Source organism: Loxodonta africana, chromosome 1 (assembly GCF_030014295.1).
Source record: "Loxodonta africana isolate mLoxAfr1 chromosome 1, mLoxAfr1.hap2, whole genome shotgun sequence".
Classification (NCBI taxonomy): Eukaryota; Metazoa; Chordata; class Mammalia; order Proboscidea; family Elephantidae; genus Loxodonta; species Loxodonta africana.
In genome coordinates this window covers 173,442,310-173,468,321 of record NC_087342.1, presented here as the reverse complement: position 1 = coordinate 173,468,321, position 26,012 = coordinate 173,442,310, and the positions used below count along the sequence as shown (strand labels likewise).

The following is a 26,012-nucleotide window of genomic DNA, read 5'->3' as shown; positions in this document are numbered from 1 at the left end:
AGTAGGTGCCTGTTGAAAGAACAAATGAAGGAATGACCAACAGATGGTTAAACCAGAAACATATACATTCCATTCATTTCTAAAGTACAGTTTCTAAAGAACGTATCAAGTCAGATAAACTACTTTGGTTCTCTTCTCCCTCCGTGGTCCCTGCAAGGCCTACTGTCTTCAGAAGGATCCCTTGCTGTATAGCTTAATACATCTTATTATCATTATCATATTGAGCATAATGACGGTGACAGTGATGCTAGTGAGAAGTTGAATTCCATTAGCACATGATGCTGCATAATAATAATGACCACATAAATGAGCATGACACTCTGCCAGACATTATTCTAAGTGCTCCACCTGCATTATTTCATTTAATCCTCAGAGCTGCCTGTGAGGCATTTGTTAGTATCCCTATTTATACAGATGAGGAAGCAGGTTGGAAAGGGTAACTAATGTCCAGATTTAAATTACAGTCATTTGAATTTAAAGTCTACTTTTAGCTACTATTCTGTATCCCTGAATTTGTTGTCAGAAGTAGAGAAATCGTATCAGATATACAAGGGAATGGACTATGGAGACAAAAATAATAGCAGATGCTGATGGAAATGGTGTCAATATGAAATATTCAGGAGATCTGGACAAAAGGGCAAGAGTAATGTGGGCAGGTGTGAGGAAGGGGAGATGGGGCAAGGGAGTGTGACTGGTGTTTAGATAAATTAGTCGGGGAGGGGAACCACCTGGGCAGATTTGCCGGAGCAGAGCAAACTCTAGAATCTGAAGGAATTGATGGCGGAGGACTCTCACCTTCCCCATTTCCAGGTTTGGCCTTCAGCAACATCCTCTTGAGAGGTGCTGAGGGCAGTGGGGTCAACCATGCAAAGTATCAGGTGCAGTCGGGCTGGAGACCCAAGGCATACCAGTTAACTTTTGCACCAGCTGCCTCCTCCTCCAGCCTTATGAACACTATAGTTTAAATGTTACTTGCTCTGCCTGGAATAAATCCTGTCCACAGGTTTGCTGATGCATCAGATTCCCAGAAAATAGCACAAACAGTTTTATTATAGGTAAATCACTCATACTGAGTTAAAATGACATGGTACTTCAACAAAAATTTATTGAGCGTTATGTCAAAGGAAGGGGTGGATTAGAAAGCTGATGGAAGTAAATGGATACCGATGGGGAGGCTGGGGTACAGAAGACAGACCTGAGAGACCTCTGTTTTCACTAGAGTTAGCTTTGCTTCCTTTTTAGCTGTAGATGGAATAAAAGGATTTGCGCATGGAGGATTTTCATACTGGGAGCATTGCCTAAGCCAAAATATGCATGTCATATAATTTTTATTAATAAACATCTAAAAAAAAAAACATAAAGGAACTTCATTTCCAAAAGTACTGGGTAAATAAGTGAGTTATCGCTAGAAGGCTCCAGGGAATGAAAACTTGAACATTAATTCTTTTTAGAACACCTATTTTTATTCATGTTTTAAAAAGAACTTATTGTTCCTGTTTCATCCTCTCAGTTTAATCCTTCCATTTTTCTGAAAAGCAAGACAGCCTATGAAATACATTTGGAAGCAAGCAGAATTTATATGAATGCACTTTCTTTAAATCTCGACTATAGTTACAATTTGATGCCTCATCATTTCAAAGGCTGCATTATAATTTAACCTACCTCACAGAGTTATTATGAGAAGAAAATGGGATGATGAATGTAAAAGTATGTAGAAAATACAAGTGAAACCATTATAGTAATATTTTCATGGTGCAGATAATGATTTATTTTACTCTAATATTTTATTTATTATTGTTTCTCAGATATAGAAGCTGGAAGAGGAGATGGTGGAGAGTCAATTTATGGACCAACATTTGAAGGTTTGTATCTTTAAATTTTGTCAGTCATATACTAGTCAATTATTCAAATTTAATAGGACACTCCAGATACTGTGTGAAGTAATACACAAACTAAAAGTAGAGTTAAAAATGGGAGGGGGGGGAGACACTCTAGTCCAGAACAGCTTTGTGCACGCATTTTTTTTTTTACTTACCTGATTATATTATTTCTTTAGGATAAATTTCTATAATTAGGGTTATAGGGTCAAAAGGAATTTATATTTTTAAGGCATGTAATTTGTCACAATCATACTTAGCATTGGTACCTTGGTAATCATACTATGAAGACTGCTATAAGGGGATTCAGGGAAGATGATAGTGGCAGTGCTCATTTTTTAAAATTTTTCCAGATCCCAACATTAAAAGAGATAAAATAATTAGAAAATCTAAAAACTCACAGATACCATTTAAAACAAAACTAAGTGACAAGATATCTATACAGTTTCCAAAATACAAATGGGTGAGCATGAAGTACCAGCAGCCATGGAGTCTGCATGGTTTCGGCATCCATGTGGGAGAAAGCAGGGCATCTGACATACCTGAGACTAGGAGAACCCCAAAATAGCCAATAGCAGGCAAATGCAAGGGATCCCCAGTAAGGCTTGAAGGGGCTGGAGCAGCCTAACCCCTGTGAACTGTTATTAACCTGACAATGCCCTCTTCTAGGACAGGCACCATACTGAGGAGAAGCTGTTGGGAGTGCAATCAAAATTATGCAGGATGGGGCAGTAGTGATGAAAGCGAAGATCTAGATAAAGGGGGAATGGAAACAGAGCCAGGAAATCTCAAGAAGCAAGCTGCCATATTTCTGAACACTACATGAAAATGGCAAAGGAGGGAGCTTTGTGAAGTTAGAAAAGGTACCTTCCTTCTAAAGCCTCCGTTTAAACATTTAGGAAAACCAATTTTACATAGAAATGAAAGAAAAGTTTCAAGGTTAAATCCCATACATAGTTATTATGAAACAAGAATAAGAACAGAGTAAGAGCACTATAGATAATGAAGGCACACCAGAAAGACATACTCGTAGAACAGATCAAAACTGTAACAGTCTATTTCAAAATGAGCTAAAAGGCATTATTAGTAAAATGAGAAACATGAAAGAACTCGTAAATCAGAGTTAGAAAAACTTAGACATGAGATGACAGAAGTCAGGAAAGGAGTAACAATAAAATAAAAATGATTTCAGAAATGAACAAACTAGAAGAAACACAAGAGCAAATAAATATAACAGATATGTGTCTTAAAAGAAGTAGAAGGTGAGAGGAGGAAATTTTGAAAAACCAAAAAGAAGCGAAGAGAGATAAAAAGGATTTACAAGAAGGTGACTGATATTAAAGAACGAGAAGATCCAAAATACAGGGAACAGGTATCCCTAAGGAATTAAACCAAAAGCACAAGAACAGAACAAATACTGAGAACTACAATTGAAGAAAACTGTTCCAAAATAAAAAAAGATTTGATGTTCTGTATCTTGTTTTAGGTGGTAGTTGCTATATACAATTGACAAAATGGATCAAACTGAACATCTAAGATACCTCCATTGTATTGTATGTTTATACCTCAAGTAAAAAATTATGTGAGCAAGGGACCCTTTCATCTCCAACCGAAGACAGAGAAGGGGGCTAACAGTTGTCTTTGACTCACATTATCACCTACATTAATCATTTGCCTTGAGGGAGATCTAAATGAGCAATGGCTTCCTGGGAGACTTCGGTCTCCAGTCCTTTTGTTCCACCAGTGTTGCCTTTCCTCTGTTACTGTTGCGCTCAAGGAGGGCCATGCAAGGCAGCACGGTGCTGCTCATGGCTCCTAAGAAGGGCTGAGCACAGGATATCAAGGAGAAGAGTGAACATCACCCAAGGACTTTGCATCTTCTCTGGAAAGGGGTTAGTGCATTTTGGTTGTACACAGGATAGTTGTATCATGTTAGGTGGAAGTATGACTTTGTTATTGTCTTCATTAGGAGATTAAGTTTGGTTTAAGGAGATGCATGTGGGTGCCAAATTGAAAAAGGGTGGACTGTAATGGTTAATTTTATGTGTCCACTTGGCTAGGCTATTTTTATGGATTGAATTGTGTCCCCTAAAAATACGTATATCAATTTGGCTAGGCCATGATTCCCAGTATTGTGTGATTGTCCACCATTTTGTCATCTGATGTGACTTTCCTACGTGTTATAAATCGTATCTTTATGATGTTAATGAGATGTGATTAGCAGCAGGTATGGTAATGAGGCAGGACTCAATCTACAAGATTAGATTGTATCTTAAGCCAATCTCTTTTGAGATATAAAAGACAGAAGTGAGCAGAGAGACAGGGGGACCTTATACCACCAAGAAACAAGAGCCAGAGCTAACAGAGAGAGAAGGCCTTCTCCTGGAGCTGACACCCTGAATTTGGACTTCTAGCCTACTAGACTGTGAGAGAATAAACTTCTGTTTGTTGAAGCCATCCACTTGTCTTATTTCTGTTACAGCAGCTCTGGATAACCAAGACAGCTATGGTGCCCGTTTGTTCCATCACACACTAGTTTAGATATTGCTGTGAAGTATTTACCTGTGATTAGGGTTTAAATCAGTTGGCCTTAAGTAAAACAGATTACCCTCCATAATGTGGGTGGGCTTCATCCAATCAGTTGAAGGCTTTAACAGCAAAACTGGAAATTTCCCAAGGGAGGATTCTGCTTCCAGACTGCAGACATTCTTCCAGAATTCCTGTCACTCCACCACTGCTTGACCTACCAATTTGGGACACGAAACTGCTGGAATTCCCAGCCTGTGGCTGGACCTACATATTTTGGGCTTGTCGGCCCACACAATTGCATGAGCCAACTCCTCAAAATAAATTTATCTATTTTTTCTATCTATATATAAAAAAAAAAAAAAAAAATTTTTTTTTTTTTAATATATGTATCTTACTGGTCCTGTTTCTCTAGAGAACCCTGACTTAGAAAATATTGAAGTAAAATAATCAGCACCAAGACATATTTTAATAACATTAAAGGACGTTAAGGAAAAAATTCTTTGGGCCTCTAGGTAAAAAGAGCAAGTGGCTTATCAGGGAAAGAAAATTAGATTATCACCATATTATTTGCCAGCAATACTTTATGCCAGGAAAAAATGGAGTAATATGTTTAAGATACTCATAGAAAGGAAATGTGAGCCAGGGATTTTATATCCAGCCAAACTAACTTTAAATTATATAGGGCACAGAGTTATCAACGTGCAGGAATTCAGGGAATGTTGTTGCCTTGAGCCCTTCCTGAGGAATCTAGTGTAGAGTGAGTTTCAGACAGTCAAATAAGAGGGAACTCAGTATAAGGGCTGGTGGTAAGCATAATCACATAATTACTTGTAGAACTAAATTTCAGTGAGGGTTAAAAGTGTGAGAGTATGTTACATAATTTCTACATGCTCAGGCAATGTAGGTATATTCTAACTACTTAAAACATGGAAGAGAATGGAGAGTATATATACAAACCATTTTTAAAACTATTCTGAGTAATTGGTGATGGTATTATTGGTATTGTTATTCTGAGACTTTTGTATATGTAATGTGGGATAAAGTATGTGACTAATTATGAGATATTTTGATTTCATCATCTCCTGTACCCTTGAGAATCAGGAAGAAAGAAGATACAGATGTAATATAGAAGAGGCTAATAAGTAAAATACACCATGTCCCTGAATTTGAATTGGAAATACTACTTTAAACTCAAGAAGTATATCTCTGTCTCTAGCCATGTCTAGTGAAGAGGCCAACAAACAATGACCACCAGCCCAGTGAAATGAGCAGGCACTGCTGATATTTAGGTTTTTGTTTGGAAATGCCATTCCGCTTTAAAGAAATCAAGGCTTCTGGGAGAAATGGCAGATTCTAGGTTTGAGGAAGGAAATGTACAAAAAACGAGCCTGGAACTTCATGTCGTATCGCATAGCAAGAGTGCTATGAAATATTACGAGGGTCATGGCAAAAGCCTCAGGAGCCAGCTTGAAGAGACTCTCACTGGCCAAAAATGGGGTAATTTGTAGTACATGTAATTGAAATTGATCTAAACCTAACATATTCTAAATCCATGAGTTCTTAATGATACTATATTAAAAACAAAAACTTACAAAAAAAAAAAAAAAAAACCCACCTAGCTCTTGATTACCTTTGGAGGGAGATAGGAAACCAATTCATTATCTTGAAAATTGATAAATATAGGCAAAGAACCAAGCATTTAGTGTGCGTTTCCTATGTGAACCGTACCAAATTGTAGATAAGAGGAAACATCTCTTTATAAAAGTATTCCAATTAATAAATGAAAAGGAAATGATAGAATTAGTGTATCACCATTTTGCTGGCCCTGTCAGTAGCTGCTAACTTCACAGACAGCCAGATGTTATGGGTCTTCTGTTGAAAGAACACAACTACCAGTGAGATAGAACATCAGCCTGATCAAGCCTCTGAGCCCAGCTACCAATTTGCAAGGAATATAATCAGTTCTGCCATAATGTGACATTTGTGTCCTTAAAGTATCACTGTGCTATGAAAAAATCATGCGATAAAAACCACAGAGCTTATGGCAAAAACGAGGTTAGATGCATAACACTTAAAAACTTCCTTGGTGACATATTAAAAAACAAGATGGTAACCTAATAAAAAGAGTAACATAGTTTTACAAATGTTAAATGGTTGAGAAACACATAAGTACTATAATAAATATGGCACTTTACCTTGAAAGTTTGCTTGTGGAAGTGGGTGTGCAGAGCAGCTTGTGAGTAGTTTTGAAGTTACTCAAAATTAGGAGGGTTCTCTGAAATCTGACAAAAGCTGTAACGCCAGTCGTGGATGGGTGCGGCTTATCCATGTGGTGAACTGAGGTAGCTGGTAGCTGTCTGAGGTGTATATATTCCCATGCAGCTCGTTCATCTGGGGTAGTTTTCTGTATTCACCTAATGTGTTTCGTGGAGGAAATCACACAGAAGCAAATGTGAAATTCATTATGCTCAGGTTATTCCTTAATATGTCAATTAGGTTGGAACAGATTTGCATATTCTGAACAAGTATTCCAGCAGAACTGACAGTACCGAGGTATGTTAGTTATCTAGTGCTGCTATAACAGAAATACCACAAGTGGATGGCCTTAACAAAGAGAAGTTTATTTTTTCACAGTAAAGTAGGCTAAAAGTCCAAATTCATGGTGTCAGCTCCAGGGGAGGGCTTTCTCTCTCTGTTGACCTTCTCATCAATCTTCCCCCAGACTAAGAGCTTCTCTGTGCAGGGACCCTGGGTCCAAAGGACACGCTCTGCTCCTGGCACTGGTTTCTTGGTGGTATGAGGTCCCCCTGTCTCTCTGCTCACTTCTTTCTTTTATATCTCAAGAGATTGCCTCAAGACAGGATCCAGTCTTGTTGGTTGAGTCCTGCCTCACTAACACAACTGCTGCCCATCCTCCCTCATTGACATCATAGAAGCAGGATTTACAACATACAGGAAAATCACACAATACCAGGAATCATGGCCCAGCCAAACTGATAACACACATTTTTTTGGTGGGGGGACATAATTCAATCCATGACATGAGGACAGAGAAACATGTTGAACTGTACCATGTGTGTACAATCAGCAAAATCTAGACTGTGGGACACTCTAGAGGTCAAGTAGCCCAGCTTCATTAGCAGATAAAGTATAAGGACCTGAAGGGGACAGAGGTAGAACCTTGAGATTAAAGAGATTTAAAAGGCATAACAAGTTTTTTTGCAATGGTAAAGACTAACCCGTAGTGTCTAGGAATGCATAAAAACCTATTGCTGTCAAGTTAGTTCCCACTTGCAGTGACCCCATAGAACAGAATAGAACTGCCCCATAGGGTGTCCAAGGCTATAATCTTTCTGGAAGCGGATTGCTGAATCTTTCTCCTATGAAGTGGCTGGTGGATTGAATCCACTGACCTTTCAGTTAGCAGCTGAGTGCTTAACCACTGGGCCACCAGAGCTCCTCAGGATGCATACTTGGATGGTAAAACTATAAAAAACATTAAGAAATTGATTATATAATAGTCAGGAGAATGGTTACTTTTGAGGGGGAGTGGGGCTTTAGGGACTCTGGGGGAACTGGCAAAGTTCTATTTCTTGGCCTGAGCACTGATTAAAAGGGTGTTTGCCTTATAATAACTGTTTTAACTGTACATTACTTTCTGTGACTTTTTGTATCTATATTTTAATACAATGAAAAGGTTAAAAAAAAATTCCTCTTGGACCGATGGTCAAAAGGAAAGGGAAGAGTAATAGCTAGATTTCTTCTAAATTCATATGCAAACAACTTTATCAAATTAAAACATGCAGGTGACACCATTCTCTTATTCATTTGTAAAACATTTATTAAACTCTGGCATAGGTGCCACCATGGTGCTAGGACCTGAGGAAACAACGAGGATATGAACAAGTTTCTACCCTCAAGGATTTTAGTGTTTTTGTGCAGACAGATGTTTAAACAGATAAACTGTAGACATCATGCCAGTTGCTATTACAAAGGGACAAACTGTGGGAAAAGAAAGAATAACTGCCTTGGAGAGTTGGGGGCAGTAGCACAGAAAAGCTTTTGAGTTGGGTCTTAAGGTAAGGCATGGTAGGTAGGGAAAGGGCCTTCCTGGAAACTTCCTTGCTCTCCCTAATCCCTAGTGAGAATCTACCACGCCTCTAATAGCCATTATCAGATCACTGTAGCTTTTTTTTGCTTGGAGACACAGTCTCAGACAGACCTTGAACTTTCTGTCCAATAGGCCACTGATCTCTTAGCTAAACTATGCCTAGAACAGGTCCTCGCCTGACCCTCCAGACACCCCTGTGCCTTCATTTATTATTCCCCATTCCCATACTTGGACCTCTGTGGGTATTGGTCCCCAGATGGAGGCTATGCTGTCCTCCTGTCAGCCCAGTTGGCCTGGTGATGCCCATGGGGGCCCATTGTGTTCAGTGACACATTGATTACTCAGTTTGTCTGGCAGCATGGATTAGAAATTCACTAACCAATTGAGCCCCCACATGTCTGTCAGTTTGTCATACTGTGGGGGCTTGCATGTTGCTGTAATGCTGCAAGCTATTCCAACAGTATTCAGATACCAGCAGGGTCACCCATGGTGGACAGGTTTCAGCTGAGCTTCCAGACTAAGACAGACTAGGAAGAAGGACCTGGCAGTCTACTTCTGAAAAGAATTAGCTAGTGAAAACCTTATGAATAGCAGCGGAACATTGATATAGTGCTGGAAGATGAGCCCCCTAGGTTGGAAGGCACTCAAAAGACCACTAGGGAAGAGCTGCCTCCTCAAAGTAGAGTTGACCTTAATGACGTGGATGGAGTAGAGCTTTCGGGACCTTCATCTGCTGATGTGGCACAACTCAAAATGAGAATAAACAGCTGCAAACATCCATTAATAACCGGAACCTGGAAAGTATGAAGTATGAATCTAGGAAAATTGAAAATAGTCAAAAATGAAATGGAATGCTTAAACATCGATATCCTAGGCATTAGTGAGCTGAAATGGACTGGTATTGGCCATTTGGAATCAGACAATCGTGTAATCTATTATGCCCGGAATGATAACTTGAAGAGGAATGGTGTTCTGTTCATTGTCAAAAAGAACATTTCAAGATCTATCCTGAAGTACAACGCTGTCAGTGATAGGATAATATCCATATGTCTACAAGGAAGACCAGTTAATACGACTAATATTCAAATTTACACATCAACCACTAAGGCCAAAGATGAAGAAATTTAAGATTTTTATCAGCTTCTGCAGTCTGAAATTGATTGAACATGCAATCAGGATGCATTGATAATTACTGGTGATTGACGTGCGAAAGTTAGAAACAAAGAAGAAGGATCAGTAGTTGGAAAATGTGGCCTTGGTGATAGAAACAATGCTGGAGATCAAATGATAGAACTTTGCAATACCTTTTTTCATCAACATAAACGGTGACTATACACATGGACCTTGCCAGATGGAATACACAGGAATCAAATTGACTACATCTGTGGAGACAATGGAAAAGCTCAAGATCATCAGTCAGAACAAGCCCGGGGCCGACGTGGAACAGACTGTCAGACAACAGGAAGCATCAAAAGAATATGGAAGGAATACACAGAGCCACTGTACTGAAAAGAATTGGTCGATGTTCAACCATTTCAGGAGGTAACGTATGATCAGGACCTGATGGTATGGAAGGAAAAAGTCCAAGCTGCACTGAAGGCATTGGTGATACATAAGGCTCCAGGAATTGACAGAATATCAATTGAGATGTTTCAACAAACAGATGGAACGCTGGAAGCGCTCCCTCATTGTCACAGATGGAATTATGTCCTCCCAAAAATCTGTGTATCAGTTTGGCTGGGTCATGATTCTTCGGGGTATTGTGTGATTTTCTTATATGTTGTAAATCCTGCCTCTGTGAGGTTAACGAGGTAGAATGGGCAGCAGTTATGTTAGTGAAGTGGGACTCAGTCTACAAGATTGGAGTCTGTCTTGAGGCAATCTCGTGAGATATAAAAGAAAGAAGTGAGCAGAGAGACAGGGGACCTCACACCACCAAGAAAGCAGTGCCGGGAGCAGAGCGTGTCCTTTGGACCCGAGGTCCCTCTGTGCCTGAGAAGCTCCTAGTCAGGGGGCAGATTGATGAGAAGGCCAACAGAGAGAGAAAGCCTTCCCCTGAAGCTGTCACCTTGAATTTGGACTTTAGCTTACTTTACTGTGAGAAAATAAACTTCTCTTTGTTAAAGCCATCCACTTGCAATATTTCTGTTATAGCAGCACTAGATGACAAAGACACCTGTCTATGCCAAGAAATTTGGAAGCTACCAGGCCAACTGACTGGAAGAGATCTATATTTGTGCCCTTCAAAGGTGATCCAGTGGAATGCAGAAATTATTGAACATTATCATTAATATCATGCTCAAGTAAAATTATGCTAAAGATAAAAAATGAATGCAGCAGTACATTGATAGAGAACTGCCAGAAATTTAAGCCGGATTCTGAAGAGGGTGTGGAACAATATATATCATTGCTGATGTCAGATGGGTCTTAGCTGAAAGCAGAGAATGCCAGAAAAATGTTTACCTGTGTTTTATTGACTATGCAAAGGCATTCAACTGTGTGAATCATAACAAATTATGGGTAACATTGTGAAGGATGGAAATTCCAGAACACTTAAAATTGTGCTCATAAGGAACATGCACATAGACTAAGAGACAGTCATTCGACAGAACAAGGGATACTGCATGGTTTAAAATCAGGAAAGATGTATATCAGGGTTGTATCCCTTCACCATACTTATTCAGTGTGTATGCTGAGCAAGTAATTCAGGAAGCTGGACTATATGAAGAAGAATGGGTCATCAGGATTGAAGGAAGACTCATTAATAACCTGCAATATGCAGATGACACAGCCTTGCTTGCTGAAAGTGAAGAGGACTTGAAGCACTTACTGATGAAGATCAAAGACCACAGCCTTCAGTATGGATTACACCTCATCATTTAAAAAAAAAAAAAAAATCCCAGAACAGGACCAATAAGCAATATCATGATAAACAGAAAAAATCGAAGTTCTCAAGGATTTCATATTACTTGGATCCACAATCAATGCCCATGGAAGCAGCAGTCAAGAAATTAAATGACTTATTTTTTATTGCACTAGGCAAATATGCTGCAAAAGACCTCTTTAAAGTATTAAAAAGCAAAGATGCCACTTTGAGGGCTAAAGTGTACCTGACCCAAGCCGTGGTATTTTCAATCACTTCATAGGCTTGAGGAAGCTGAACAATGTATAAGGATGAAGGAAGAAGAATTGATGCTTTTGAATTGTGGTGTTGGTGAAGAATATTGTATATATAATGGACTGCCAGAAGAATGAACAGATCTATCTTAAAAGAAGTACAGCCAGAATTCTTCTTAGAAGCAAGGACGGTGAAACTTCGTCTCACATACTTTGGACATGTTATCAGGATGGACCAGTCTCTGGAGAAGGGCATCATGCTTGGTAAAGTACACGGTCAATGAAAAAGAAGAAGACCCTCAATGAGATGGATTACTACGGTGGCTGCAAAGATGGGCTCAAATATAGTAAGAATTGTGTGATGGCCCAGGAGCAGGCAGCATTTCGTTCTCTTGTACATAGGGTCACTATGAGTTAGAACAACTCTGTATAACCTAACAACAACAACAATTTCTTAGTGCACTTATTTTTGGCTGTAGTTAAGATAAACTAAAGCTAAATGTTCACATCTAAAATTTTACAGTTTATTTGCATTTTTGACTGTTTGAAAGTAATAAGAAACAGAATATTTACCATTTGGAAGGTATGAGTAAGTATGATTACGATTGTTATCAATGATTTTGTTACAATAAATCTTACATTCATTTGAGATAATAGAAATATTTTAATGGCGTATTGATTATTGTCTTTCCTAGATGAGAACTTTTCAATTCATCATAATAAAAGGGGAGTTCTTGGAATGGTCAACAAAGGCCGTCACAGCAATGGATCACAATTCTATATCACACTACAGTCAACTCCCTACCTAGATAGAAAATATGTGGCTTTTGGGTATGTACATTTTTTGTTATATAATATTCATCCATATAAAAAATATGATTCAAAAAGATTTGAAAAAGTATTGTGCATAGTCTATGGGTAACTAAAGAGAATTTAAAAGCAAAAGTAATACAAATATAGACAATGATATTTAGAAGTATTTAGAAATACTTTTTTCATAAGCTTTGCATCTATAAAGAACACAAACATAATTTAAGCACAGCCATTATAATGTTATGTCTCTCCATCCATCTTCAGCTTCAAGGATATTATCAATTTTTAATTTATTGTGAATCATACCATAGAGCTTAATAATGTAAATATATTTAGATGTAGAAGTGAGGAGGTGAAGCTATTTAAGTAATTGTCCATGATCATCATGAGGAGATGGATGAAAACTATCCAAGTTACAAATAACTCTTTTTACTGAACAGTTTTAAATATGGAAGTATATCAAATAATTATTACAGTATTATTAGCAAGATGCTTATAGGTACTGTGGACCTAAAATATTTGAAGAATGTACTTTTCATCACTCCAGTGTTTCATATCTGTATTTAATTGCTGAAGTAAATACTAGGTGATGCTTACTTTGTTTTCTCTGAAATGGGAATTTTGCTGAGTAATTATTGGATTACCCCAGTTACCCTGTAGGGATAGCTACTGACTCTTTAGCTCATGAAGAAATTTCATATCAGTGTTAATTTTAACCACAATTGTTCCTTGAGTGTAAGATCTGTGACATTTCCAGGTTGAAAAGGTTGAAAATGTATTTTCATCCAAAGGATACTGCTTTAAAGAGATTTTATATTATTAGATTATAACCTAAAATCATGTGTTGTTTTTAGTCATAACTAAACTGTATTGATTTTGAAAACGTATTCCTGAATCATTTTTAAATTCAAATCACCCTCACAATTTCTTAGATTATTTAAATATCTTCCTACCATCTTGCTGACAGTCTCTCCACCCTCTATTAACTGCTTGTTGTTGTCGTTGTTAGGTGCTGTCACAGTGACTCTATAGGACAGAGTAGAACTGCCCCATATGGTTTCCAAGGAGTGGCTAGTGGATTTGAACTGCCAGCCTTTTGGTTAGCAGCCAAGCTCTTAATCACTATACAACCAGGGCTCAAAGATAACAGTATATGCCATGGTGGTGCAGCAATTAAATGCTCAGCTGTTAACTGAAAAGTTGGTGGCTCAAATCCACAGAAGAAAGACCTGGCAATCTGCTTCCATAAAGATTATAGCCAAGAAAGCCCCATGGGGCATATCTACCCTGTCACATAGGGTTCTCATGAGTCAGAAGCGACTCGCGAGTACCTAGCAACAACAACATGTCAGTCAAGAAGCCCTGGTGGCACACTGGTTAAGCACTTGGCTGCTGACCGAAAGGTTGGCAGTTCCAACCCACCTAGTGGCTCTGCAGGAGAAAGACCTGGCGATCTGCTTCAGTAAAGATTACAGCCATGAAAGCCCAGTGGGGCAGTTCTAGTCTGTCACATAGGGTTGCTATGAGTCAGAATCGACTTGATGACACCCCAAAACAACAGCAATATGCCAGTCATTGTGCCCAGTGGTACAGAAAGAGGGATGATACACAATTCTTGCCCTTTGCAGAGTGTGTAGTCTATTAGGAAAGAGATCAGAAAACCAACAACTCTAAGAACATGAGACACGGGCTGTGCAAGTTGAGTAAAGGGTGCATTGGGAATTTAGAAGAGAGGGTAAGAAAACAGCCACCAATTTCTTTAGGAAAAGTGAATGCAGATCCTTACAGAATGGGCGTTTAGTGGAGGAATGCTTGCTCACAATTCACCTTCCTTTTGAGGAATTTCTCACTAATTTTTGTTGTCACCACCACACTGGCCTCAGGGAGGCGCTGTGCTCCTTTTTTTCTGGTCCAAGTGTGATCTCCATTTATCCCTTAAATCTCCAAATCACAGTGGAAGCTGGGCTGGAATATTTGAACAAGACCTCACGGAACAACAGGGGAGAAGCAGAAAGGTATAATAGGCAGATAAAATGTAACTCCTCCAGAGATGCCTTCCTTCTCAGCTGTAGGGCTGCCTCTAGTGTAGATGCCTTCTTTAAACATCCCCAAGTTTACTTGCGCTTCTGGAAGCCCAGACTGTTTGGTAAGGTCCATAGGGAAACAGAAGTTTTCTTTCCTGAGACAGGCCCTCCTTCCAAGCGCTAGCTTCTGGTGCAAGAATCTGCCTCTCCTTCAGGGTAGACTGTACCAACTCACAGAGCACGACCTTGCCCAGTGGTCTCATAGGGAAACAGTATCAAAATACAGATCTGTAAGATCTCTATTTGTAGAAGAAATGTGTACATACAGTGAAAAAGGGGTTATATGGTGCTGATAGTGGTAGGAGGAATTAACAATAAGTGATCATAAAGTGAGGGGGAGGGGGGCCATGGAAAGCTTCCTGAAAAGATACGCTGAGTATTGAAAGTCAAGTAGAAGTTAGCCAGATAGAGAAGGCAGGAAATTAAAACTATAAAAATCAATTCTAGAAGCATAATGAAGCTTTGCAGAGAGGCCCTAAGGAATAAGAGAATGTCTTATCTATAAGTCATTTGATCTGACTAGAGCTCTGTGCCCAGGGAGGATGGAGACAGAGGAGGCTGGACAATATGAGACAGCCAGGGCCCAGAGCTCTGGGTGCCAAGGGCTGCTGAGCATGGACAGCACCCAGAGGTGATGGGGAGCCATGGAAGAATTTTAAATTGGGAGCAACATGATCAGGTTCTCCTTTTGGAAAAATCCCTTTGGCAGAGGTGAGGAATAAATTGGCAAAGGATGAAAATGAATGTAGAGAGGCCAGATAAGAAGCTATGGTAATGTTGTTAGTTGCCATCGAGTCAATTCCGACTCATGGCAACCCCAAGTGTGCAGAGTGGTACTGCTCCATAGGGTTTTCAAGACTGTGACTTTTTGGAAGCAGATTGCTAGGTCTATCTTTTGAGGCACCTCTAGGTAGGCTTGAACAGCACTTAACCATTTGCACTACCCGTAGGCCATAAATAAAGTCCCAGGCTAAGGTACTTGCAGTACAGATGAAGAGCAGGGGATAAATGGACAAATTCAAGATATAGTTAGAAGTTTGAATTGGCAAGTCTTGGTGACTGTTTAGATGTTGGGGGTGAGGACATGGAAAGAGCAGAGCAGCGCTGTCCAGTAGAACTTTCTGCAATGATGGAAATGTCCTAGAATCTGTGCTGCCTAGTACGATAGCCACTACTTTCAAACTTTTAATGTGGCTATTGAGCACTTGACATGTGGCTAGTGCAATGGAGAAACTGACTTTTAGATTGTATTTAGTTTTAATTAATTTAAATAGCTGCATGTGGCTAGTGGCAACCATACTGGGCGATGCAGGTCTGAGTGACTCCTAGGATTCTGAAACTGGTTGGAAGGTTGGTACCTGTCACCAAGATACCAAAAACACAAACCCATTGCTCAGCACTGAGCACAAGCAGACATGATCCCAGCTCTCTTGGAAGAATCAGAAATTAATCAAAGAAACATAAAGATAAATGTAAATTTCCAATCCTAATAACTCCCATCAAGGACAGGGACAGCTGGATATACACAGAGAGGTTTGGGAAACTTCCTTGAGGAAGTGATACCTGAGCTGAGACCTAAGGAAGGCCAGGAGGTGACCAGGCAAAGGGGTGGTGCAGTGCAGGTAAAAGGCAAGAGTAGGGGAGATAGGGGTGGTAGGAAGGGGATATAGGGCTCTGGAAGTACTGAAATCTAGCCTGGCTAGAGCAGAGAGAGCAAGGGGGAGGCTGCTGAAAGAGAGCCCTGCAGTGGTGGGGAGGCAGACCATGTAGACCCTCGCAGGCCGTGGTAGGGATTTGGTCTTTATCATAAGGATAATGGGAAATTATAAGAAGTACTGGTGGCACAATGGTTAAACTCTCAGCTGCAAACTCAAAAGTTGGCGGTTCGAACCCACCCAGCAGTTCTGTGGGAGAAAGACCTGATGATCTGCTTCCGTAAAGATTATAGCCAAAAAAATCCTATGAGGCAGTTGTACTCGGTCAAATAGGGTTGCTATGAGTTGGAATTGACTTGATGGCACACAACAACACACACAAAATGGGAAATTATTGAAGTGTCTTAAGCAGGGAGATGACACCAGATTTGTATTTTAAAAACATCCATATGACTACAGTAAGAATATTAAGATCGTAAGGGTGCCAGAGCAGATGAGGGGAAACTCAGCTAGGAGGCTACTGCAGTAGCCAGGCAGGAGAGGACAGCAACCTGGATTCTGGTTGTAGTTGTAGCTTATTGTTGCAAAGTTGACACATCTAGAACTATTTAGGGTATTTATGACTGATGTTAATTTAATTTGTAGGAAATAGCCTTAGCTCTAGCTGGGTAAAAGCAGAGCCCTGGTGGTGCAGTGGGGTTTAAGCATTTGACTGCTAATCAAAAGGTCAGCAGTTCAAATCTACCAGCCGCTCTTTGCAAACCCCATGGGGCAGTTCTACTCTGTCCTATAGGGTCACTATAAGTTGGAATCAACTCCACTACATGGAATTTATAGCTGTGTAAAGGAACCCTTTGGTATAGTGGTTAAGCGCTTGGCTGCTGACCGAGAGGTTGGTAGTTTGTTTGAACCCACCACCCACTCCAAAAAGATGTGGCAGTTTGGTTCTGTAAAGATTTACAGTGTTGGAAACCCTATGGAGCAGTTCTCCTCTGTCCTACAGGGTCAATATGAGTTGAAATCTACTTGACAGCAATGGGTTTGGGTTTTTGATGGGTTTATAGCTGGGTAGGACTCAATTCAAATTAAATGCAAAATTTTTGACTGATTAAATTTTCCTTTTTTTTTTTTTTTTGTCCCATGTAGGCAACTGATTGAAGGAACAGATGTTCTTAAACAACTTGAATTAGTTCCAACAGAGAATGAAAGACCAGTACCCAGATGTATAATTATTGACAGTGGAAATCTTTATGACTGATTTTCATATCAATATTTTCTATGATAATTTAGTACTATGTATCTGATCAGCTGTTTTTAGACTTAATTAAACAGTGCTTGATAACATTTTAACTTGAAAGCTGTGACAAACAATGTAGGTTCAGCCCCCCAACACCCAATCCCTCCCCATTTTCATTTCCTTCCTCTACTGTAGAGACACTAAAAGCAACATATTCAATTTCCCAGCCTCCTTTGCAGCCAGGAGTGCCCATGGGATACTACTCTGGCCAGTGGGACAGAAGTAGAACTTCAGTGGCTCTGGCCCTTTCTCCTTCGTCCAGCCTTCAATGGAGAGAGGCTGGAGCTGCAAATGTCACCTCGTGCAGATGTTACCCAGGAGGGAAAGCCCAAGAGAACTGCAGAGATGTCAGCTGCCACTTCTTGAGCTGCAGAACCAAGATCAGCACCCACCTACCTCTGGATTTCTTACTATGTATGACAAATAGGCCCCTGTTTATGTTACTGTTGGTTTTGAGTATTTCATTACTTGTAGCCAAAACATTTTTAACTTAGCAGAGTACCTAATGGTCTTTGAATATGAAAACATTCAGTTTGAGAGAATTGTCTTATTTGTAACTGTATTGCTACCATGAGAAACTTGGTAAATAACCAAATAGGAGAGATATAATAGAAAAAATAATTCATTTTAATATTTCACTATTAATACATGGCATTGAGAAAAAGGTAGATGTTTTTATATGACATGATATAATCCTTGTCTCTCTGAGCATACCAACCATAAGAAAATCAAGGGCTTTGGTTATACTCCCCATGGTGGTTGACTCCTGTGATATCACTGGAGATCCAGTTTTATCAGCTGTTCTTGAATCTGAGGTTCCCAAACCCATGTCATTTGGGATGCTTTTTAAACACAGATTGGTGGACCTTATCCTTGACCTTCTGAATCAGAGTCTTTAGTTATAGGACAGCGAGTGTGTCACTCATTTAGGTCTCTCCCCAGTGATTCTTATTTAGCCAGCGGGGCTTCTGGTCACTTGAGAATCCCTGCAAGACATAAAAAACCCATTGCCGTCAATTCCAACTCATAGCAACCGTATAGGACAGAGTAGAACTGCCCCCATAGGGTTTCCAAGGAGTGGCTGGTGGATTCAAACTGCTGACTTTTTGGTTAGCAGCCAAACACTTAACCACCGCGCCATCAGGGTCCCACACGACATAAGTAATTGGTTTTAGACCTCTTTTAGTAGTCAGAATGTGTTTGACTCTGCAATCGGTGCCGCCAGAGGTGGTCTTGCTCAGCTGCTGCTGCTGCTACCATCACTGAGCTCCTGCTCTGCCCAGAGCCATTGTATTTTTCTTGTCCTGGCATCACAGTGGTTAAGAGCTTGGCTGCTAACCTAAAGGTTGGCAGTTCAAACCCACCACCTGCTCATTGGAAACCCTATGGGGCACTTCTGCTCATCTGTAGGGTCACTATGAGTTGGAATTGACTCAATGGCAATGAGTTTGGTTTTAAGTGGAAGGAGGTTTGTCTTCCAAGAATGATCGTTTAGCCAACCTTAAGGGGACTGGCCTCTAAATGATTTGGGGCTTGCCAAAGATAGGCATATGCTTTTTATAAAATTTTTTTATTTTTAAATAATTATAGATTCACAGGAAGTTGCAAAAATAGTACAGAGCTATCTCATATACCCTTTACCCAGCTTCTCCCAATGGTTACATCTTACACAACTATAGTACAATATCAAAACCAGGCAGTTGACATTGGTACAATATGTGTGTGATGACATTTTATCACACATGTAGATTCATGTAACCAACACCACAATCGACGCAGAACTACTCCAGCACCACAAAGACCTCCCTCATGCTACCCCTTTATAGGCACACCCACCCCATGCCCTCATCATCCCTAACTCCTGACAACTGGCACATACTTTCATACTAAGATCTGAGGCGAATGGTGAGAAAGCATTCTAACCTATGTCACATTCCCAACCGACCCAGAGGCAGCATAGTGTTAAGAATGTGCATTCTAGAGCCAGACTGCCTACGTTCAAATCCTGGCTCTGCTATTTCCTAGCTATGCTAGGAAAGAACTTCTCTGTGCCTCTGTTTCTTCATCTGCAAAATGATGGTACCTACCACATAGGGTTGTTGTGAGAGTTCAGTGAATCAATAGTTTGTATAAAGAATGTAAGTGCTCAATAAATGTATGCTCAATAAATGACTGATGTACAATCTTTAGCATGTGGCCCAGGAGCTTGTATTTTTTTTAAAGGTCCCCAAGTGACTCTGATATGGGGAACCACTGAAGAGGAGACATCTTCTTTTCCTATATCCTTAGAGTTCCAAGAAACCTGAGAACCTCAGGCTATTTGTATGAAGCCCCTAGACCCTCTCTCTGGGCCTTTGATCAGATTCCCCTGGTCACACTGGTGACATCTCCATCAACGGGGAGTGGGGCTTGCTACCAGGACTCTCACTGGACATTCAAGGATGAGATGAATGAAAACGTATTTTTTGGTTTTAAAAAAAAGACTACAAGCATTGTTTGTGTAATAATCAGCAGAGCAATTCTTACTGGTGATGAAGCTGTATAAGACATTAAGCATTTTATCTGACACTGAAAGAATTGACTTTCATCTTCCCACCTGTGTAGAAATTTCAACCACAGAATGGTAATATGCAGTGGTTCTTACTGCCATCATTTAGAGGGGTACGCACAGTAATGTTTCTGTATTAGAATGATTTATATACTTAACTGTGTAGTTTGGAGAAACTGATTGTTACAAAGGATTCAAAAGCTTGTCCCAGTTGACCCCAAACATAAGATGAATTTTACTCCAAAGCAAACAAAAAAAAAAAAAACCTTGATTTAATCAAACAGAAGGGATTCTAGATTTTTCTGTGTCCGCAGATATGAGAGTAAAGGCATTCTGATGACTAATGTGTTACTTTTATAACTAGACCTTGTCCTGTTATTGCAACAAAGTACATATACTAGACCATGTTAATGAGGGAGCATGGCATCTAAACCGTTTTCTCATTTTGGAAGATTTGAGATAACGTTCAAAATTCTAAGGAACTGATCTCAGGTTTTACAGCCCCAACTGCAAATTGTCAGTTGTTTGCTAATGAACAGTCCTGCAACCTCACGATTCCAAGGCTGTAATTCTGGAGGTCTTAGCAGGGTCTAAGATTTTGCATTTCTAACAAATTGCCAGGGGATACGAATGATATTGGCTCTGGGACTACAATTTGAAAATCAAGAGTAAAGAAAGCAGTGGTTTTCACCCTAGGTTGCACATTAGAAACACCTGGGAAGCTTTTAAAAACCCTGATGCCCAGGCCTTACTAAAAAAAAAAAATTTTTTTTTTTTTTTTTTTTTTAGTAAGGCCTTACTAAGACCAATTAAATCAGTACGCAGGCATCAGTATTTTTCAGAGCAAGAGCACCTCCTGTAGTTTTTGGTGTGTGGAGGATGGGGGAGGGTTGGGATGTTAAGGATGGCATTCCAGGAGTGACATCAGAGTTGAAAGACCTGAAGGGTGAGTAGAGTTGGCCAGGAGCTAGGAAGGGATGAAACTATCCTAGGCAGAAGAAATATGTGAACGTCTGGGGTCAAAATACCAGCAGTTAGAAGAACTGAAAGTTCAAAGAACTCTAGTGTAGGTTTCAAATGGTAGTGGAATGAGGTGAGAGGAGAGAGATAGGTAGTACATAGGTTGCAAGGCCTTGTAAGTTAGTCAAGTTTTCTCTTCAAAGAACTGTAACTAGAATACTGAGCAAGGAAGATAGATGTAAGGACTGGAGCTGGCAAGGTCACGTGGGGTTGCGTTGTGAAACAATGCCCTAGCAAACCAGGTCCACATGCCAGAGATTCCTCCCTTCCAAATTCAAGTCTCCCTTGTCCTACTACTTAGTTTCCTACCCCTGAATGTCTACAAATTTACTGCCATATTCTTACAGTGAATCCTCCAGGGCTTGGAACTGATCTGATTCCCCCAGGACCTTGTTAAAATGTACATTCTGTTTCAGTATATCTAGGATGGAAATGCAAATTCTCAGCTGAGGGAACCGGAACAAATGGGTTCAAAACCTTGCTCCCTTTAACTTTGGCTAGTTCCAGGGTTTCTGCTCCTTGCTACCAAGTTGTTGTTGGGTGCTGTCAAGTTGGTTCCGACTCACAATGACCCTATGTACAACAGAACCAAACAAAGCCTGGTCCTGTGCCATCCTCACAATTGTTGCTATGCTTGAGCCCATCATTGTAGCCACTGCATCAATCCCTCTCGCTGAGGGTCTTTTTTGCTGACTCTCTACCAAGCATGATGGTCTTCTTCAGGGACTGACTGGTTCCCCCCGATAACATGTCCAAAGTATGTGAGACAAAGTCTCACCATTCTTGCTTCTAAGGAGCATTCCTGCTGTACTTCTTCCAAGACAGATTCGTTTGTTCTTCTGGCAGTCCATGTTATATTCAATATTCTTCGTCAACATCATTATTCAAAGTCCTTAAAGTGATGTCTTTTCTTAACACTTTAAAAAGGTCTTTAGCAGCAGATTTGCCTAATGCAATATATTGTTTGATTTCTTGACTACTACTTCTGTGGGCATTGATTTTTGGCTCCAAGTAAAATGAAATCCTTGACAACTTCAATCTTTTCTCCATTTATCATGATGTTGCTTATTGGCCAGTTATGAGGATGTTCTTTATGTTGAGGTGTAATCCATACTGAAGGCTGTGGTCTTTGATTTTCATCAGTAAGTGCTTCAAGTCCTCTTTGATTTCAGTAAGCAAGGCTGTGTCATCTGCATATCACAGGTTATTAATGTGTCTTCCTTCAATCCTGATGACCCATTCTTCTTCATATAGCCCAGCTTCCTGGATTACTTGCTCAGCATACAGACTAAGTATGGTGAAAGGATACAACCTTGACACAAAACTTTTCCTGATTTTAAACCATGCAGTATCCCTTGTTCTGTCGAATGACTATCTCTTGGTCTATGTGCAGGTTCCTTATGAGCACAATAAAGCGTTCTGGAATTCCCATGCGCACTGTTATCCATAATTTATGATTCACACAGTTGAATGCCTTTGCATAGTCAATAAAACACAGGTAAAAACATTTCTGGTATTCTCTGCTTTCAGCCAAGATCCATCTAACCTCAGCAATGATATCCCTCATTCCACATTATCTTCTGAGTCCATCTGGGAATTCTGGCGGTTCCCTGTTGTACTGCTGCAACCGCTAATGAGTTATCTTTAGCATAATTTTAGCTAAGTGTGATATTAATGAAAATGTTCAATAATTTCCACATTCCATTAGACTGCTTTTCTTCTTAATGCACACAAATATGGATCTCTTCCAGTTAGGTGGCCCGGTAGCTGTCTTCCAAATTTCTTGGCATAGTTGAGTGAGCACCTCCAGTGCTACACATCCATTTGTTGAAACATCTCCGTTGGTATTCTGTCAATTCCTGGAGTCTTGTTTTTTGCCAATGGCTTTAGTGCAGCTTGGACTTCTTCCTTCAACACCATCAGTTCTTGATCATATGCTACCTCCTGAAATGGCTGAAAGTCAACCAGTTATTTTCAGTACAGTGACTCTGTGTACTCCTTCCATCTTCTTTTGATACTTTCTGCTTTGTTCAACATTTTGCCCATAGAATCCTTCAGTATTGCAACTTGAAGCCTGAATTTTTTCTCCAGGTCTTTGTACATTGTCATTATAATATTTTGTGTTCTCGAGCTGCCTTCTGAAATCTTTTGTTCAGCTCTTTTACTTCATCAATTCTTCCATTTGCTTTAGCTGCTCTATGTTCAAGTACAAGTTTCAGAGTCTCTTCTGACATCCATTTTGGTCTTTTCTTTCTTTCCTTTCTTTTTAATGACTTTTTGGTTTCTTAGTGTATGATGTCCTTGATGTCATCCCACAACTCTCTCTTGCAAAATTCTATCATGTTATCTCTCTGGCTTTGTTTCTGTCACCATGGCCATATTTTCCAACTACATATTCTTCTTCTTTGGTTTTGATTTTTGCATTTCAATTACCAGTAACTATCAACGCAGCCTGATTGCATGTTTGATCAATTTCGGACTGCAGATGTTGGTAAAAATCTTCAATTTCTTCATCTTTGGCCTTAGTGGTTGATGTGTAAATTTAAATAATAGTTGTATTAACTGGTCTTCCTTGTGGGCATATGGATATTATCCTATTACTGACAGCATTATAAATCAGGATGGATCTTGAAATGATGTTTTTGACGATGAATGTAAAAGTTGGAAACAAGGAAGGATCGGTAGTTCGGAAATATGGCTTTGGTGACAGAAACGAGGCTGGAGATCGCATGATAGAATTTTGCTAAACCACTGACTTATTCATGGCAAATACTTTTTTTCAATAACATACACTATGCATATAGTCGCCATTTATGTTGTTGAAAAAAGGTATTTGCATTGAATAAGTTTTTCGTCTTGCAAAATTCTATCATGTAATCTTTGGCCATGTTTCTAAAACTAAGGCCATGTTTTTCAAATACCTGCCCTTCTTCTTTGTTGCTAACTTTCACATTTCAATCACCAGTAATTATCAATGCATCTTGATTGCATATTTGATCAACTTCAGACTACAGAAATTAGTAAAAATCTTTAATTTCTTCATCTTTAGCATTAGTGGTTGGTGTGTAAATTTGAATTTAACTGCTATCAAGTAGTGGAGCCAAACTTCTGGTTCCTAAGGGGCCACTACATATTAGCTACTAGTACAGCTAGAAGATAGAAGCCCTGGTGGCAAAGTGGTTAAACACCTAGCTGCTGAAAGGTGGACAGTTTGAACCCACCCAGTGGCTTCCCAGGAGAGAGACCCAGTGATCTGTTCCCATAAAGATTACAGCCTAGAAAACCGTGTGTAACAGTTCTACTTTGTCACATGGGGTGACTGTGTTAAAAATCAACTCCATGGGACATGACAAAACAGCTAGAAGGTAAGTCCCTGTCTGAAGTATTGGTCTATTCAGAAGAAAAAGTTGACAGGTCAGAACAATTTTTTATTTTTTGTTTAAAAAGTTGGAGAGCACTCATATGCTAGCAGATTCACTTACATGATTGGAAGCACTCTGTCTTGTTTTCAAGAAAAGGAAGGTAGGTCTAAAAACCAATCAGAGCTGAGGCAGCATATAACCTAACTGAGGCATTTTCCAAGAGGAAATAGCCTGAGTGATGTCTGACCTTGCAAAGTGGTTCTCAACAGCACGGTTTTACACCCAGGAGACATTTGGCAATGTCTGGAAATATTTTTGGTTGTTAAACTGGGGGGTGGGGTGTTACTGGCATCTAGTGCTTACCAGCCAGGGAAGCTGCTAAGTATTGTACAACGCACAGGACAGCCTTGGCTCCACTAACAAAGAATTGTTATTAGGTGTCACTGAATCGATTCCAACTCATGGCGACCTCCATGCCCCACAGGGTTTTCTAGGCTGTAATCTTTACTGGAGCAGGCTGCCAGGTCTTTGTTCCATGGAGCGAGTCACTGGCTGGGTGGGTCTGAACCACTAACCTTTTGGTTAGCAGCCAAATGCTTAACCATTGTGCCACCAGGGCTCTTTTAGGCAATTACCGGGTCCAAAATGTCAATAATGCCAAGTTTGAGAAATCCCACTCTGTGACAATAATAAACACAATCCAGGGGTCTGAACCTGAATGAACCGGTTCAATAGTCCTAGTCTAGGAGAGTTCACGCAGTCTCCAGTTCCTACCTGTGGAGGTGGGAATGGATTATATGACCCACCAACTCAGACTGCTGACTGAAATATCAGCAAGAAAGTTGGAAAAGTCACGTTGGAAAAGTGTGACACATGCAGGCGGTACACCAGCTCTGGCTAGCAGGCAGAAGACCTCTTTCTTTCGGTGCCTTAGCGCTCATACTAAGTGGGCTGCCGGGCACAAACGCCTTATCCACGTAGTCTATTTCCCCCGGTAGTTCTATCACGGTTACTTTCAGCAAAACCAATTTTCAAGGAAAAAAAGCGCAGGTCCTACTGCGGATATATGTAAGCACTTTCGGGACGCAGCAACACAGCACGAACTTAATTCTCACCCACATTCTACCTGGGCGTAGGTAAACGATTTCGGCCCCCTGGGACTCGGGCCAGGGAACGGGGCGGGGAGTGGGGGCGGAGGTCACGTGGGACCGCAGAATTACTGCCTCGCTGGGCGCTCTGGTGGACGCCATATGCCACGTCACGTAAGTTGTTCCATCCAAGCTAGGGTGGAGGCCATCCGTATTGCAGGCCTGAGAAAAGCCTCTTTGCGCCCAGTGTCGTAACTGAAGGTACAGAAGACTATGCCTGTGTTTGGCCAGTTTCTTCGCTGTAGTACAGTCGCATTAAAGGACAAGCTTTCTCGGCCTCCTCTCACCGCCCCGTCCCCCCTCTTGCAGGATTCCCGTTGGTATCCCCCGCGGCCCGCCCCCGCTCCGCCTCGCCCCCGCACGCCGGAGCCCCGGGCCCCTCACGTGACCCGAACGCGCGCCGGCGGGTGGAGCAAAGCCTTTGAGGCGGTGCCGCAGGGGACGGAAGAAC

The 26,012-nt window shown here is 40.5% G+C and overlaps 1 protein-coding gene across 1 annotated transcript in view; it reads left to right on the top strand.

Annotated features, from left to right (window-relative positions):
- Nucleotides 1-18,865, top strand: part of PPIL6 (peptidylprolyl isomerase like 6) — a 35,278-nt gene extending 16,413 nt beyond the window's left edge. Inside the window, exons 6-8 of the mRNA XM_003404055.4 lie at nucleotides 1,806-1,862; nucleotides 12,330-12,465; nucleotides 17,333-18,865. Of these exons, the coding sequence (XP_003404103.1) occupies nucleotides 1,806-1,862; nucleotides 12,330-12,465; nucleotides 17,333-17,444 (305 nt within the window). The 3' untranslated portion in view covers nucleotides 17,445-18,865. The remainder of the gene's footprint in view (nucleotides 1-1,805; nucleotides 1,863-12,329; nucleotides 12,466-17,332) is intronic.
- The last annotated feature ends 7,147 nt before the right edge of the window (nucleotides 18,866-26,012 follow it).